The 14,968-nt window shown below is 36.4% G+C and overlaps 1 protein-coding gene across 2 annotated transcripts; it reads left to right on the top strand.

The window, feature by feature from the left end:
• The first annotated feature begins 10,379 nt into the window (after positions 1-10,379).
• LOC126789953 (agamous-like MADS-box protein MADS4) lies at positions 10,380-14,968 on the top strand. Of its 2 annotated transcripts, none has more exons than XM_050516044.1 (8): positions 10,380-10,564; positions 12,598-12,676; positions 13,450-13,517; positions 13,596-13,695; positions 14,304-14,345; positions 14,459-14,500; positions 14,592-14,735; positions 14,843-14,968. In XM_050516044.1, exons 1-8 carry the CDS (start codon positions 10,380-10,382, stop codon positions 14,966-14,968), a joined length of 786 nt encoding a protein of 261 aa, XP_050372001.1. The 2 variants fall into 2 exon arrangements, with proteins under 2 accessions (XP_050372001.1, XP_050372002.1); XM_050516045.1 differs by having other exon boundaries at positions 14,592-14,731; positions 14,893-14,968.

The following is a 14,968-nucleotide window of genomic DNA, read 5'->3' on the forward strand; positions in this document are numbered from 1 at the left end:
TTTCTCGTAGTTATGATTTGACTCATTTTAGTCATTTGAGATTTAGTGCAAAGTTCAACATGGAAATGGAGATTTGAACCGGGTACCAAGTAACTGTACAACCTTTCATGGGTTGATCGCATAATACGCCCGAGTAATGGCAATATTTCTAATGAAGAGGAATTAAGAGTTAAAATTGTACTTGGTGAAATCTTGAATCTTGAATGTACAACAAGACCATGTTTGATTTCTTCAGGTTACGACCACGACAGCGACAACACAAAAAAGCGAAGAAGACTACGTTTTCCAGCTACGAAAAAAATGACTCCAATTACAGTGTTAACTACATTTTCGAGTTTGTAATCAGTAAAAAAAAAAAGTTTGTAATCAGTACTCACTATTGTGTTCTATAGTGTTTTTGTGTCTAATCACACTACCCTATCGTTGAACTTTTACAATGTGACTGCAATTTTCTTCACCTGTGTTAATTAGTGGAGAACATTTCAAGACGTTCTCATCAAATAATAAATCATAGCACTTAGTGACCTTCTTCCTGAGCGTAAATTAACAATCTTTCTATTCTTATTTTGTTTTTACAGTACGTATGTGATTTTCTCTTTAATAGTTCTTTGTTGACGATCCAACCATCACTAAGTTCTCATGTAAGTCAGAAATGACTAAATGACATTTTCTACCTTGTTGTGTAACCCACGCACCCAAGAAAAATGTTGGGGCATAACATTAAAAATTCTTACACATAGCATCTAGAATTCTAGATCTACTCTTTTGATGTTCATACTATTCAGGAGCATCAGTAAATGAAAACTGATCAAAAGGGTGTCGTCGCAACTCGAATGTCATGAATAATGGTATTCAACCTCTTGATGTACTTGCAATTACTATCAACAAATCGATCTTATGATCTTGATTCAAAACACTCATATTGGTAACCTCATAGAGAAGTTTGTCATAAAAGAACAAACATAGAAAATTATAGTATGAGGTAAAATATGTATGACAATAAACCACAACGAATCCCTATCGGAATTACAAAGTAGCCATAAAACTTGGAGTATATTGAGGTACCAACACAATAGCAATAGCATAAGCACCTCAAAACACATAGAAGGAAATGTAGCAATCAAACTATGATCAGAAGCATGAGATGAAGAACATCACGTTTTCAACGAAATAATTGAGGCGCAATAATAATGGTTAAAATGAGGGGAATATATGTGATTCGCTATTGGCTTTACTCTGATGGCCATTTGTGGGGTGGTTGAAACATGGCCTAAAGTAGACACCAAAGCACACCAAATCAAGTTAACTTTCCCCATCACAACTATAGCCCTCAACTTCATTTAACCCTAAACTGCAATAAGCATCTCCACCCTGCTCCTCTCAGCCCCATTAAGCTCACATGCCTTTGCCTCCATTAGAATTCAGATCACATGATCATGATGTTGCTCCTTGCTTTCCCTCAACAGTATATAATTATCGTAACGTGTCTCCGATTATTTAGTCTAGTGACATGAGTTTGTTTTCTGTAAGTAGGAGCTTCGTAGTTTAGTTATCGTGGTATCAATAAGTTTAGCGACCAATTATTGCTAAGCAATACGTGTTGGAGAGGAGAGATCCCACATCTAAGAAGTGACAAATAAAATAGAGATTATAAGTGGGTGGATATAACCAATTGTACCGAGAATTTTTGTGATTAAAACCCAACACCTGTGAGGTGGCTAAGTTGGGACAATATCGGTACAGTTGGTCCACGGACCACGCTTGTTGCTGTTTAACAATACGGAATATGGTTAATTTTCGCAAAGTACCCGGTACTACAAAAATTGAGTGTGTGGACATTTCTAGTATATATACGTACTTATTATCGTAACACGACCAAGCTCTAATTATTAAGCACATCGAGTACGCTGGTAGTGTTTATTTTAGGCCTCCAATTGATTCAAAATAAGAAGAGACAATGGGTGTGAGCTTATGAATTTACTGAAAGTGGGTTCTTTAATATGCATGTGAGATTGTAGCTTAATTTTGGGCAGCATGTATTTGTATAAAGGCTAATTGCTGGTCCAGGCAGCAGCTAGAGTTTTATGTCTTGAATTGCTTATAATCCGTCATGTTTGTGAAGAAAGAAATCGTTTTGCAAATTAGGCTTTTGGTGCTGAAATTCACTGTTGTTTAAGATTGTTAATTAATATCCCGGGTTAGGGCTCTAACTGTGCTGCAAACCAGAAAACTCCAACATCCAATCATACATATAGAAAAATGAACTAGATAATTCGGGCTGGTTTTATATTGTAGGTTAGGCAATTATATTCTATCAAAACACCTAAGACCAAAATTCGATCTTCGAGGTTCATGTTTTCACTTATATGATCAGCGAATGTATTACTTGTACTAGAGTATGTGATCGCTCCATGTTTTATGTATGAAACAGTTTCATTTTAGACGTGCAATGGATGAGCTCATCAAAGCAAAGGCGTACAACATTTGAGTTGGGATGTCAGCTTTCCAACACTTAACATTGTTCACCAATTTCAACCAAATCAACTCTTACATTCACTACACATTTGTTTCCCCTTGTTTTATTGTGCCACCAAACTGTGGGAAAACTCTACCCACCTCGAATCTCATTTAGTTTTTTTTTAGGAAAAAAAAATATATGTATCATTAAATAAAATATCAACAATTACAACTATATGAACCGATAATACTCGATTTATATTTTTAAAAGTCTCGAAACATCTTTACGAACCTCAAGAAGAGTTCAACCTCTTTCGAGTTTCACATCCTGATATTAGATGATATATACACTCTAATTTCTATTATGTCACATCTAAATTCACCTCATATGAAGGTTGAATAATCATAATCTTCTCATTTCTACCTACATGTTACCAACCGACATAAGAAAATGGATTTACGGTTTTACCAAAACTTGACAAGTCGCAAGCATACCCTAAAGACCAGCCAGCAAAGAAAATGGATCGGTGCTTGTGTGATGGGTCCTTTCGGATTCAAGATAGACGTGACTTCCTTAAATACACATTCCCAAAACGGAAAGGGGGGCCGCGTATCATTAAGGCCGACGTCGATGGTGTTCTGACAGCCCCGAAGTACTGTTAGAGGGTCCATTGCGGGCAACTATAGCCGTTGGATCTCATCCTCCTCTCATCAGTCAGAATTGTGCTTGGTCCCCACTGAACCGAACGCATTCTGAGCTTCAAAGCTTTATCATTATTGAGTGAATTATTAGTGAAACTTGAAAGTGACCCCTTGTTACGATTTTACCTTGTACATTGCGACTCCGCATCAACTAGTTCTTGGTATATAGACATGATTATGGCCTTTGAACTAGATCTTACTCATCTTAGTAATCTGATTCCAATGTGAGCTCAAATCCGAATATATAAAACGTATCGGCATTCATGAACGTATATTATTTAACAGCAAGTGTCTAGTTCTTACGTTTAAAGATATAAAGTTTACATTTTCGTAAAGAATTTGACAATATTATTACATGTCAAGTTAAAATTGTCTCTCCATATACAAGAAACTTGTAACCATCTCACCATGCTCTTGTTTATACATGTTTGGTTAAAAAAAACCAACAGATTTTGAACTCCAAGTTCCTTGCTTTCACAAAAGAAGTGTGCAAGCCGTAACTTTGGAGATGAAGCATGCCTTTCCAGCTATCTTAAAGCTTCTCACGAGTCATCAACCAGACTCCATTAATATATCAATTACAATGTAGTGAATGTACCATGTCACAAACGAGAATACACAAATCTGGTTAAAAAGTTGAGTTAAAATAAGGAAATTATTCCAAAATTGACTACACATAAACGCCAATGTGGTCGATCAACAATTTTCTAGCCAACCAACCTCTACCTCATTTCTCACCAAAAAAAATTGGAACAATAAAACAGAAAGAGGCCATGATCTATCTGTTTTAGTGGTCCACTACGGGGACGAAATGAATGAGAAGTCACAATATGGTGGTGGTCACAACCAAATAGTTGTGATATATAAGTGCTCTCTGTCACTCTGCAATCTTTCCATCTCTAGATCGCCTAGTCTGCCTAGATACCCAAGTCTAATTCTTCATCTCCCGAGTATAAAAACTCAGGAGAAGAAGAGAGTTCTCGTCACAAGAATTGGCGAGAACTCTTAAATTTCACAACACTTCTGCACTCATATAATGCGGTCATAACTTAATAAAATAAATAATGGAAAAAGAAACCCAAAAACGTAAAAGAGCTAGAGAGAGTACCAGATAAAAATTTCCATCAAAATGACTAGGGGGTTTTCTCAGAGGCATTTTCACAAGCACCTTGCGTGCATTTAATTTTAGCTGAGATAGAGCAAAGTGAACCGAGCTGGGGTTCCTGTAGCGTAGGACCACGTCTCAGTGTTGGAAACGCATCATTGGGGAAGATGGGTACCTCATTTTCGGTCTGGATTTTGACTCACAACGAAGTACTAGATGACGATGAATGATGATGATGCTCTCACTCTTTTCTCAATTATAGGGTCCCCCACTGGTGTTCGAAGTTGGATTCTGGCCAAGCTACCACATCTTTCTTTTGCCTCCAGTGTAAAGGTTAGATGGATTAGAAATGCTTGGGGGGTCTTAACCAGTACTTCAAATAGGTCATGGCTACGTTGGTTGAACAAGTTGGAGAATGTGCTAGTTGCCAGTTCAACTAGATTGTTCACAAGATCTTTTGCAATGTATAGAACTATAGATATTTCTTCCCAGCAGCCGTTTACTGCTTTGCGCCATACTCAGGTGGATGGTGTAAGCACAATTGTACATCCTCCCAAATGTAATTTCCAATTACATGAAAAACTTCTGAATTGTACTAATTTAACTACTTGTACACTCTTTTGCATTTATGTAACACATTTTCTCTTAAACTAATTTTCTTATATATTCTTGTAAAAGAAAATAACATTTTATCGCCGCGAACAAACAGTGAAATTGTAACATATTGAGGGGTCAAAAAAGCTTTGTTTAACTCAACCTGATTGAAAGTATTAGTGAGTGAAGTATGATTTTGAGTGGTACATATGGTGAATCATATTTTCATATATCACTTGCTTCTCACATTATGTGGTAGCTAGTGTAGTATTGTAGTGATAGTGTAAGATGGTGGTGCTCAAAAAGTTATTGACATCGCATTTTTCGAAATTTCAATATACAAATCAAACGAGAAGATATGTGTGCCGCTCGCTTAAAGGGTGCTTAGCGTAAGCCTCTCAACTTGCATTAAAGATCTTGCTTAATGGAGTCCTGATAAACTACTTTGTTTTCCTTTTCAATTTGGCAGCATCATCGTCACAATACCCAAACCCAAATTTAGAGCATTGTTCTCAGTATACCAAGTCCACCTCAATGGATGATAGGAGCACTTTGTGCGACGTTCTTAATATGTTTTTATCTCAATTTGTACTTTGATTAGTTTTTATTGTTGTACTATTGAGTCATTGAATCGTAGTAAGAGTCTTGGGCGGTATTGGATGCATTTTTGTGCTTATATGAGTTAAAAACGCATAATTGGTCTAGAATCCTAGTTTGACTAGAAATCCTTGTTACGTTTCGAAACTACTTATCTCTTACTTATGATTTTATTTTCTCATTTTCAGATTGGATTGAAGAGATAATTAAAGAAAAAGAGATGGAGTCAATTCATGCAACAATTAAATAGAAGATGATCATTAAAGACATAAAACATGGCATGATTTAGGGAATAAAACATGACATGATTTAGGGAATAAAACATGACATAGTTTAGGAAATAAAGCATGACATGATTTAAGGAGATAAATCATGACATTATTATAAGAAGAAAGAGACAAGTTCAAACCCTCTCTCTTTCCTCTATATATACATGGCTTCACCTCTCAAATAACATCACTTCTCATTAGCATTCAAGAGTCAAAACTCTACCAAAACACCACCATAAACTTCCCTCATAAATTAGCCAAGCCATCCACTCCAAAACCATCATCGTCTCCACCGAGTTTTCATTTATTGCAGCCGTACTTCTAAGGTTCCTACAACGTGTGATTCTCGCAACTCATCTCCATGGCTTCGTCTATTTGTGTTAATCTACAATTCTTTGTCTATGAAGATTGAAAGTTGTTGTTTATGTGGAAATATTAGTTTTGTATTTGTTTTAGAATTTTCAGATTGTATTTGATATGTTTTTGAGACTATGCCGAATTCTCCGGACTGAACGATCCCTGCTTATTCTATACTAACGATAATGTTTTACAGAGTTAATTGTGAGACGTCTTAGAACGCCCTATCAATGGAAAACCACCCTATCTACTATGGGCCAAGACATAACACATATCACAAAAATGGATTTTTTTTTTCAGTGCAAACACATGGTGGGCATGTTCACTACAAATGTACTATACTTATCCAATGGAGTTTGACCTGAAAAAAGTGGGGATGCAAAGAAGCTTTGTGCTCCAACCTAAAAATATTGTAACAAAAGAAGATGAAATTAAAGTCGGTTCAATTTGGTTTAGTTATATGGATTATTCAGCACAGAAAACAGACTTCCATTTTTGTTTATAAGCCTAGTTTCTCTGTTTATCCTCTTATGGAGAAATTCACTTTCATGCCAATAGTCTACATAGCTATAGGTTCAATTTTCAAACCCCTAGTCCCCAAACACCAAACTACATCTTCATGCCCATGTCACAATGTTGTACCACTCATAACTCGTTGTACCATCTCTTTCATTTTGCCCAAAAAATAGATCAAATAAATTCCCTCTATTTTTCTCTAACCCATCAATATTTTGTTTCATACTTTTGCAATCTACAAGCCAAAACAGTGGCCTGACTCATATTCTTAGTACTAGCAGAAACAGATGACTGTTAGAATTTTGATGATCATGAATTCATGATATATAGCTTTTCTTTTTTTCTTTCATTACCTTTAAAAAAAGATATGATCACAGCAAAACTCACAGTAGAAACTGGGTTATGCGGGTGAGCTTTGAAATAGGAAAGTAAAAGAAGATTGGAGCTTTAGGTGGGGCCCAAAGATGACACCAACTAATGTAGTGAACCACTAAATGGGATTCTGGACCATCTGATGTGACCTACAGTGTTCTTTTCTTCTCCTCCCCCTTTGTAATTTTTACTTCAAGCCATAAGTGTTTTTACCCCTCCTCCATTATTACCATGGAACTGGATATTTTTCAGTGACACAAGAAAAAGTTTACTAAATATAATGAATGAAATATTGCAGATAAAGACAAGGAGGGAGAGAAAGAGAGTCAAGTCTCCATTGCCAGCAGTTCAGGACAATGACTGATGGAAATTGGCTGGTTCTTATTGTATCGATCAAATAATTCTTCACTTCTCCACATATATATAGTTTACATCATGAACAGGTATATGTTCTAAGCCTCTAATGGATTGACTAAAATCACAAGTTAAGAGAAGTAATCTCAATGAAAATGTCGACCGGGGAAGTACGTCTTAGCTGCATATATAACCAACACTTGTAGCTGTGGATCTTTTTGCCTCTAGTCGATTTCATGAAATTGATTATTTTTACACTAGTGGCAAAAGCTACCAAAGTAGTTAACTGGAAGACAATTGATATTGATGAAACGTCATGAGAGAAGAGATGTTCTAAAATGAAACTCCACATCTGATTGCGCGTAAGATGGTTAATTCGTTAATAGTATTAATGTAGTAACCGGTCAACATGGCAAAGATAGTGAAAATTAACTTAATCCATAAATTTGGAGAGAAAAATCCTCCATCACTAGCTAATGAAAGATAAAAAAGCACACAAATATTCATAGCCACCACTCGTACGCAAACCTTGCTTTAGCTACCTTCTCTTCTTTGATCCACATTTGCTCTCCTTAAAAGCCTTCTCTTTATGTATTTTCCCCAGTTTCCATATTTTCTTCATGATTTTCACATGTCCTTGTAACCTTGTTTCATAATATTGGTCAAAAGAAGCTGCGCGCATTACTCAACCCTAATTAGCTATCTATAACAGCTTTCATGGATGGAATTTGTCTACCCTATCAAAGCTAATTTCACACGTTAATCTCGTCTTTAGTCTAATAGGGTTACATGGGAAACATTTTATTTTGGCAAATTAGTGCAAACCCTAGTCGAATCATCGATTCGTCACCATGTGTATGACTCGAATATCCAAGTTAAATCATCGCGTTGTTAGAGTAATTGTGCTGCATATGCTTGCCTAGGCAGTTTAGGTAAAAGAGAAAATGTTAAACATGTTTAGTTGCTCGAAACAAATTAGTTCTTGTTGTAGGGAAATGGTTCGCTTGATTTGTACGGGCGGGTTGGACCTGAAATGGAGCTTTGCCCTCCATGGCATCAAATTGTAAATTCGAGCAGATTAGGTTTAGCTAATTATGCACGGCCATGTTTAGCACTAATTAATTAACTATCTGGGAGACCATTTTTGTTTCTAATCTAAATGGTAAAAACGAACATGGGGAAACCAGATAAACAGTTAATCTTTCACAGATCTAAATCAAGGTTATATGTAGGGAGAAGAAATTTGGTTAGGTTCTGTTTCAAGATTGGGATATAAGATCGAGTTCCCTTATTCACTCATCAAGTCCTATTTTCATACTACTAAATACTAATTGTGAAGAATTTATAAACTGGCAAAACCCAAAAGTGAATCTCTAGAAGTTCTTAATTGTAAACCTACCAATCAAGTAAATAGCTGCTTTCAGAAGATGAACAGCATTAATTATGGAGAAAATTTAGAAAATGAAGAATCGAGACAAGCACATACTGAAACCATGTAACATCATTGTTTTATTGGTACATTAATTTGGAGCTCCATGATCCAAACTTCTGCAAGAAAACTTGATGAAAAATTAATATATATAGATTCGAAATTCACACATTGAATCTTTAAATTGCTCATCTGCTCATAAGCCGCAACATATAAAAGGTTCGTTCCAAATATTTAAGTAGAGTCATTTCATTATTATAAGGACGTACACATCAACTCGCAGTATCATTTTTCATGTAATAAAAGTTGGTGCATGTCAATATTAGGCGCACCGTATCGTATGATGCATTTTCCAATCAAAATATCAGAGCTCCTCTTTTTCAAGCCCTAGAAAATTATATGTAATCAAGCTTAATTTGCCAATGAAGAAATGGGGACTTTTTGTATAGGAAAATTTTGTACCAGAGGGACAGTTTGGTAATCTGGCGGGAGGATACGAAGGCTCACCTTCTTAAGGTTAGGTCACATGATTGGCCGAACCCGAAATAGGTCAGGTGGTCACCAGACGTCGTTCACTTGAAAACTCGACACGTAGCACTCTCGTAGGACCCATTGCATTAATTTGGCCTTCCCCTCCCTCCATTTCCCTTGACGATACTCTCCATCCCGCTCATCTTTGCCCTTATTGGTCCAAATCACCTGCGTCTCACGTGCCCACCCCTACCCTCCTCTCTGGATCTCATTTTTGTTGGAGATGAGAGATCTCACGTCTAAGAAGTGACAAAGAAAATAAAGTTTATAAATGGGTGGATAATACCTAATTGTACCGAACACTTTTGTGATTAAAACCCAACATCTGTGAGGTGGCTAAGTTGGGACAATATCGGTACAGTTGGTCCACGAGCCACGCTTGTCGCTGTTTAACACGGTATCAGAGCGGGTCCCTCTCCAGTCGTTCCTCCAATCTGTTGTGGGCCTAAATTGGGTGTCACTTTGTCATGTGCCCAAGATGGGTGTCATTATCATGCCATCGGAGAGTTTCCGATTGGATGGTCACCAACTGTCGTTGGTTACTGGACCTTGGTTTATTTCGTCCCAGTATGTGGGATGCTAATCTCTCACGTGTAGACCTAAAAAATTAGGTTGCACGTAAGGGGGCGTATTGGAGAGGAGAGATCCCACATCTAAGAAGTGACAAAGAAAATAAAGCTTATAAGTGAGTGGATAATACCCAATTACACCGAGGCTTTTTGTGATTAAAACCCAACACCTGTGAGGTGATTAAGTTGGGACAATATCGGTACAGTTGGTCCACGGTCCACGCTTGTCGATATTTAACAATTTCCCAGTCCCTAGCTATATGATTCCCACTGTCTTGAACACAGATGGAGCTGAAACAAGGTGGTAATGGAAATTGGGAGAATTTAGCTTAATAGTTTTATTTTCGGTGTTTCTGTACGAATAAACTGGAAACGTAATTATTAGACGGGGGTGGTCGTCATCGTATATATATACAACCAAGGGTGAAGGAAGGTTTTTGCTTTTAGGGTATTGTGGTTGGGTTAGTGGGGGAAGTACTACTAGCTTACATAGTTCTAGTGAGAGAGAGAGAAGAGAGGAGAGAGAGATGGGGAGGGGGAGAGTTGAGCTGAAGAGGATTGAGAACAAGATCAACAGGCAGGTGACCTTTGCAAAGAGAAGGAACGGACTATTGAAGAAAGCCTACGAGCTTTCCGTTCTTTGCGATGCCGAGGTTGCTCTCATCATCTTCTCCAATAGAGGAAAGCTGTACGAGTTTTGCAGTAGTTCAAGGTATAAGCCACCTCCAAATTTATCTTCTTCTCTTTTCTCTCGCTTACACCAAAACAACAAAACCGCTTTTCTCATCCTCCCAATTTCGATACCAAAACCGTCAATAATTAAACAAATCCCCCCTATGCTTTTGCTGGATCACAATTTTCCGGTCCTCCTCTTCCTCTTCCCCCCATACATGGCAACACTATCGTCTCCTCTCTCGTTTTCTTTAATTTTCTTCTTTATTTTTGTGTTTTGGGAAATTGGTTCTTGTATCCTATTCCTATATATCTGTGTTCGTGTAGCTGTTTTCTTTGCATTTTTTGGATCTCCAACGCCTCCGTGGTGACGGCTCTTTGCTGTTTCCGTCGGCCTTTGAAATTTTCGCCCTTGTTTCCGTTTTGGTGTATGTCTCGGCGTTTTTAGCAGCTTCACTGGCATTTCTGTTAGATCTGCAACTGGAAATATTAACCTTCATCAAAAGACGATCACTCCATTCAAACTCTTTCATATATCACACCAATGGCTATAGCCTAGCTAGCTCCCTACGGAGTAGCTCTTGATTTTCTGTTTGGTTTTTTGGTTATTTAATTCTTCTGACAATTAAAAGATCGATCGATATTTAGAGCATGTCAATCATGGAGTTTCCTCTATGTACAAATTTGGCTTCTCTTTAGCTCTTTAATTATACAATTTTAATTTGAGCTCTCCCTTAAAAATCAATGAAGTTCGTAGCTGTTGTTACTCTAATTGAGCTAATTGGCCTCCAATTAGCTCAATTGTGCTAATTACAGCAGCGATCCCTCTCTTCTATTTTTCAATACTTTGAGAAAACCTAGCTGAATCGATTAGCTAGGGTTTTGTTTTTTGTTTTGTTTTCCCAACTGAATCTCTCTCAATTGGGGGCCAACTTTCAGGGTCTGAAGTCAATCTCTGTACAGAAAAGCCTTATATTATCATCATCGAAAATCTAATTTTCTGGGTTCTTAATCTTAAATTTCGAAAACAAACATGCAGTTATACGGTTTTTTCTAGTTCTTTAAATGGTGATTTCATATACACACGTTCTCCTTCAATTTCCAGTGGATTTTAGTCTTCTCTATCAAAGGCTGAGGCGGATGGATCGGATTTCAATCTTCATTGACTGCTGATTGTGACATTAGGGTTTTATTTTGGGTGATCTGACTACTAAATTGACTCGTTTCTCGTGATTTGAATTTTGAGACTTGGTTCCATTGTGTTCTTTCTAATTGCTGTAACAATCTCTCTGTGTATTACCAAGTTATTGTCTTTTTTCACGCATTTTTAGGGCTTAACATATCATCACACGCTACATTAATTATAACTGTACTTCATGGTTTTCCTTAATTCTTATATTGTAATTAGTAATTTTTTTTAATTTAAAGGAGAGAAGAAATTAGAAATTAATGTGTGTGGAATTTCTGTATTTACTGATCCACTGATCCTGACAATCAAATATTCTTTCCTGAAAGAAAGAAACATGATCGATGAAGATATTTCTGTTCGTTTGAGTTTCTTTTACCTTTTGGTTTGATCTCTTGAGGACAAATAAATTGTACGAATAGATCAAATCATGAGTTAAATGTAATATTTGTTCTAAGTCTCATATCACATATTCAAATTTAAAATAGCATATTAGCTGAAGTATGTGAAAATTAGCCATATGTATGTACAAGATATGATGACTGAATTGCAAAAATGTTTCAACTGAAAGAATAGTTCGTCTGAATTACTAAACTCACATAACCTAGGCAAAGATCTTAAAGACCTCATTGAGTAAACTGCGTCCTGCTCTGTCAAAGCATTTCCTAGTCATGCTTCTATTCGGTAGTTATCTGATGGGGCATGACTCATACTCTGATCTTCATTTCTAAAACTTGTAATGAATATAAAAAATAAAAACAAACCTTATCAGATATTATATATATCAAGGCTTGCGGTATTTCATGTCTTCTCTTCGTATATAATTTTGATGCACTTGCTTATATAAAGCTCCTGATATTTGTTAATGTTTTTAATTTTACAAGCAGCATGCTCAAAACACTTGAGAGGTATCAGAAGTGCAACTATGGAGCACCGGAGACAAATGTATCTACAAGGGAAGCCTTGGTAATGCATTGATTTATTGGAGATATTACTCTAGATAATCAACTTGGAATGTTGATGGAGAAATGGGATTTAAAAGAAATATCTGTAGTCAAGAATACTATGGGAACTCAAAGTTTCTTTGTTTCAAAATACTAAGGGAACTGAAAGTTGCTTTGTTTCAAAATACTAATTGTATCTTAGTTCATATATACTAATTATTTTCCATATTCTTAACAACTGTCTAGTGAATTGTGAAATATGAGTGTTTCTATAGCTTACTCATTCACTTCTGGTTCTTGTATAACATCGTATTAAGCTTCTATATAACAAGATTGATTTATGCTTGACAATTGAACCATAAGTTTTAGCTTAATCTGCCTGATTGAAAACAAATTTACGTTTTGTAGTTTATATATCCTTTGCTACTTCAATTCTCTTCAGATCCCTTCATTGCCTTTTAGATAGTAAACAGAAACCACATAACTTTTAAACATGGAAACATTTTAGGTATTACTCTATAAAGTTTAGTGTACAGGAATTACTTGTTGTCTGTTATAAGGTATCACACATCTCTCATATTATTTGATCAAGTGGCTGTTCGTTAGAATGTAACTTGTTGTTAATAAGTTTTGGGAATAGTGGTATGCCAAAAATGGAACTGTGGTAAATAGAGAAAGAAATTTTTTGAGTTCAAATTGTTGTGCCAGAAGCTCGTAGTAGTATTCATTGAACTTTAAGTGCTGCTGTCATCGTTGATCTCGTACTAAATACATACTACTTTTCTCTGTCCATAGGAATTGAGTAGCCAACAAGAGTATTTGAAGCTAAAGGCACGTTATGAATCCCTACAAAGAAACCAAAGGTAAGTCACAGGGTCTATCCCTTAGTTATAGAAGTCACAGTGAGTCATATATATGACATTATTCTTTTTTGACATTAGGAATCTTCTGGGAGAAGATCTTGGCCCTTTAAGCAGCAAAGAGCTCGAATCACTTGAAAGGCAGCTGGATATGTCATTGAAGCAGATCAGATCAACACGGGTACTTGACCCCATCATCTTTACCATTTGTAATATTATGTTGGATTATTTATCAATTTGGGTTCCGTTTAGTAATTCCACCTATTACTTGACTTCGGTCTGGAGGTTTTATACTATTTCGAGTTTTAGACTCAAGTCTGTGTTTAATTGTCAGCTCCTCCATGCCATGAACATTTTCCAGATCGGGGAAAGTTTTATAGTACAGTTTATTGGTTATAACAGGGTCCAAAAAATATCCTTCAAAAAGTTTTTTTTACTTAAGTAGTTACTAGATTTTTCATCTAATTATTAATATTTTGTTTGATTTTGTTGTTTAACACCTGTTTCACAGTGGATTATTGACAACTCTACTCTATATAAGGAGAAATTTCTCAAGTTTTCCCAAAGATAAAACATCAGTTCAACTATATATTCTTTGAATTATGTACTCTTTTGTGAAAACCACATATTTCCTTAAAAAACTGGAGTCTACAAGCATACCTTGTTGGTTAGAGTGAATAACCAAAAAAAAAAAAAACAGAATTCCATTTCAAATTGTGAAATGCTTCAACGTTAAGCATGAACTAGATAATGATGTAAATCTGTAACCTCAATATTCTTCCTTTACAGACCCAATGCATGCTAGATCAGCTCACAGATCTTCAGCGAAAGGTAATGAGTCCTGACACATTGACAAGTCTACCTTTCTTCAATTTCATTCACAAAAAGAAATCATGTTTTGCCTTCCTCATTGGATCATCCTACAAGGTTTTTATTATTTGCAGGAGCACTTGCTTAACGAGGCAAACAGGACATTGAAACAAAGGGTAAGCAATATCTCTGACAAGAAATTTTGGTTTTGAATGATTTATATGCATGAACTTTTGGGTGATGCTAGCCACTTCCTTAAATTTGTAGTTGTTTGAGGGATACAATGTGCATCAACTCCAACTGAATGCAAATGTTGAAGATGTTGGATATGGCCGGCAACAAGTTCATCAGCCTCAGGGCGACGGCTTCTTCCAACCCTTAGAGTGCGAGCCCACATTACAAATTGGGTATGCCTTTAATTAGGTTTTCTTATATAACAGAAGTACTGATGCAGCTAGCATCACTTCTGGGTTTAACCTAGCTAGCAGATCAAGGGTAAACCTAGAATAAGTTTGAAGCTGGTTCATCTTCCTCAAGGATGTTCTCATGTTCATCTGGGATTTTGCAGGTATCACCAGAATGATCCGATACAAGTCGTGACGGCCGGGCCGAGCGTGAATTACATGGGAGGATGGTTGCCATGA

Source organism: Argentina anserina, chromosome 4 (genome assembly GCF_933775445.1).
Source record: "Argentina anserina chromosome 4, drPotAnse1.1, whole genome shotgun sequence".
Taxonomy (NCBI): Eukaryota; Viridiplantae; Streptophyta; class Magnoliopsida; order Rosales; family Rosaceae; genus Argentina; species Argentina anserina.

Coding starts and splice junctions, on each gene's coding strand:
- LOC126789953 (XM_050516044.1), top strand. CDS start 10,380: ATGGGGAGGGGGAGAGTTGAGCTGAAGAGGATTGAGAACAAGATCAAC. Junction 13,696..14,303: donor AGCAGATCAGATCAACACGG/GTACTTGACCCC, acceptor CTTCCTTTACAG/ACCCAATGCATGCTAGATCA. Junction 14,501..14,591: donor ACAGGACATTGAAACAAAGG/GTAAGCAATATC, acceptor TTAAATTTGTAG/TTGTTTGAGGGATACAATGT.